Source organism: Austrofundulus limnaeus, unplaced genomic scaffold (genome assembly GCF_001266775.1).
Source record: "Austrofundulus limnaeus strain Quisiro unplaced genomic scaffold, Austrofundulus_limnaeus-1.0 Scaffold1692, whole genome shotgun sequence".
NCBI lineage: Eukaryota > Metazoa > Chordata > Actinopteri > Cyprinodontiformes > Rivulidae > Austrofundulus > Austrofundulus limnaeus.
This window is the reverse complement of record NW_013954094.1, coordinates 14,012-15,525: the sequence shown is the minus strand read 5'-3', so window position 1 is coordinate 15,525 and position 1,514 is coordinate 14,012. Positions and strand designations below refer to the sequence as shown.

The 1,514-nt window shown below is 34.1% G+C and overlaps 1 protein-coding gene across 1 annotated transcript in view; it reads right to left on the bottom strand.

The window, feature by feature from the left end:
• The window catches only part of brip1 (BRCA1 interacting helicase 1), a gene marked incomplete at its 5' end in the record, with an annotated part of 33,827 nt that overhangs the window by 19,083 nt on the left and 13,230 nt on the right, over positions 1-1,514 (bottom strand). Inside the window, 1 exon segment of the mRNA XM_014033311.1 lies at positions 735-896. Coding sequence (XP_013888765.1) covers positions 735-896 — 162 coding nt within the window.

Sequence of the window (1,514 nt, the reverse complement as noted above, 5' to 3'; positions counted from 1 at the left end):
CCTTGTAAAATCTCATTTTGTAATAACAATGCATTATGTAATAATGTAATTAAATCAAGCTTCAAAATGTAATAAACTCACTAAAACCACATTATGTAATAAGTGACACAAAATGTGATAAAAGTCGTCAACACATTATGGAATAAATGTTATTACATTTTGCGGCAATTGTTACAAAACGTGTTCATGTAATAATCTGGTGCATTATGTAATATACAATCAAAAACCAGTATTTCTGTTCATCCTAATCAATATACTTTTAATAACTGTCATGTTGTAAATACTACATAATTAAATCTTTATAACTTTGGTCAATAAACACAGAACTTCTCATCACATACTGTATATGTGTGACTGGCCTCGTGTCACTTTATGTTCAACAAATTGGGCCCCGAAGTCAAAAATGTTAAGAACCCCTGTCATAAAATACAAAATGTTGACAAAACTAAAGATTGGGGGAGAAAATTGAGCCCTACAATACGAAAAAAGTGTACTATATATATATATATTATTTGTCTTTTTTTATTTAATCCAGTAGCTTACATTTAATTAAAGACTTTTCAGTTACTTTTAGGAGAACTTCAACAGGAAGGTATCACAAAACAGATCTATTCAATGCGATTCCCAGTGTAAAAGATGCAACATTTCCAAACTCAATGAAAAATCCTTTTTACTAATTGTAAGATGTGCCTGTGTTCACCTGAGTCTACGGCAGGTGCTGGTGACACACTCACCTTATAGGACGGCAGGAAACAGAGCACACCCTTGGCTGTGACCTGACAGACGTGGAGCAGCAAGGCACCCACCTCATCCTGAAAGGCAAACGTTTCTGTGTGCTGGAAGGTGGCACACAGAGTTCGACCATGGGGTCCCGCACCAACGGTTCCCACCCAAYCCTGAAGACAGTAAAAAAATGTACAGGGGAAGCTTTAACTCATAATATTTTATCAATAACAACAAATTAGTAGGTTTAGTTTACACCAACAGTTGTATTTACTGTAGTATTCTGAATTGCAACTCATCAGTAACTTCGTGAATAAAATTTGAACAAGTGACAGTGTTCAAATATTTCCTAATCTGGATTCAGTATTTGTCCAAACTAGGGCAGCAACAATGAATTGATAAAATCAATAAAAATCGATTATTAAAAGCATTGGCAACAAATTTTATTATCAATTCGTTGTGTCGTGTGATTTAAATGTCCCTTGCGGTGTCGCAGAGCCGATTATGTCACCCGCAGAGCATTGTCAATGCTGGCTGACCTAAATAAAGTTTAGGAAGAAAAAAAGCTCTACCTGTAAAGATCCACCCTCTCTGACTCTCGAGTGAAAAGCAGAGACTTCGAACTTTAAACCAGTTTTTAAATCGTGTTGTTAGGCCAAGTAGATCCAAAGTTATGATAAAAAGTATATGCCACATTTAATTTTTTTTAAAAGACTGTCTGATTTGGAAAAAAAAACAAAGAATTAGAGAAAAATCATAAAAGCTAAATGTTAATAAATTATAATTATAAT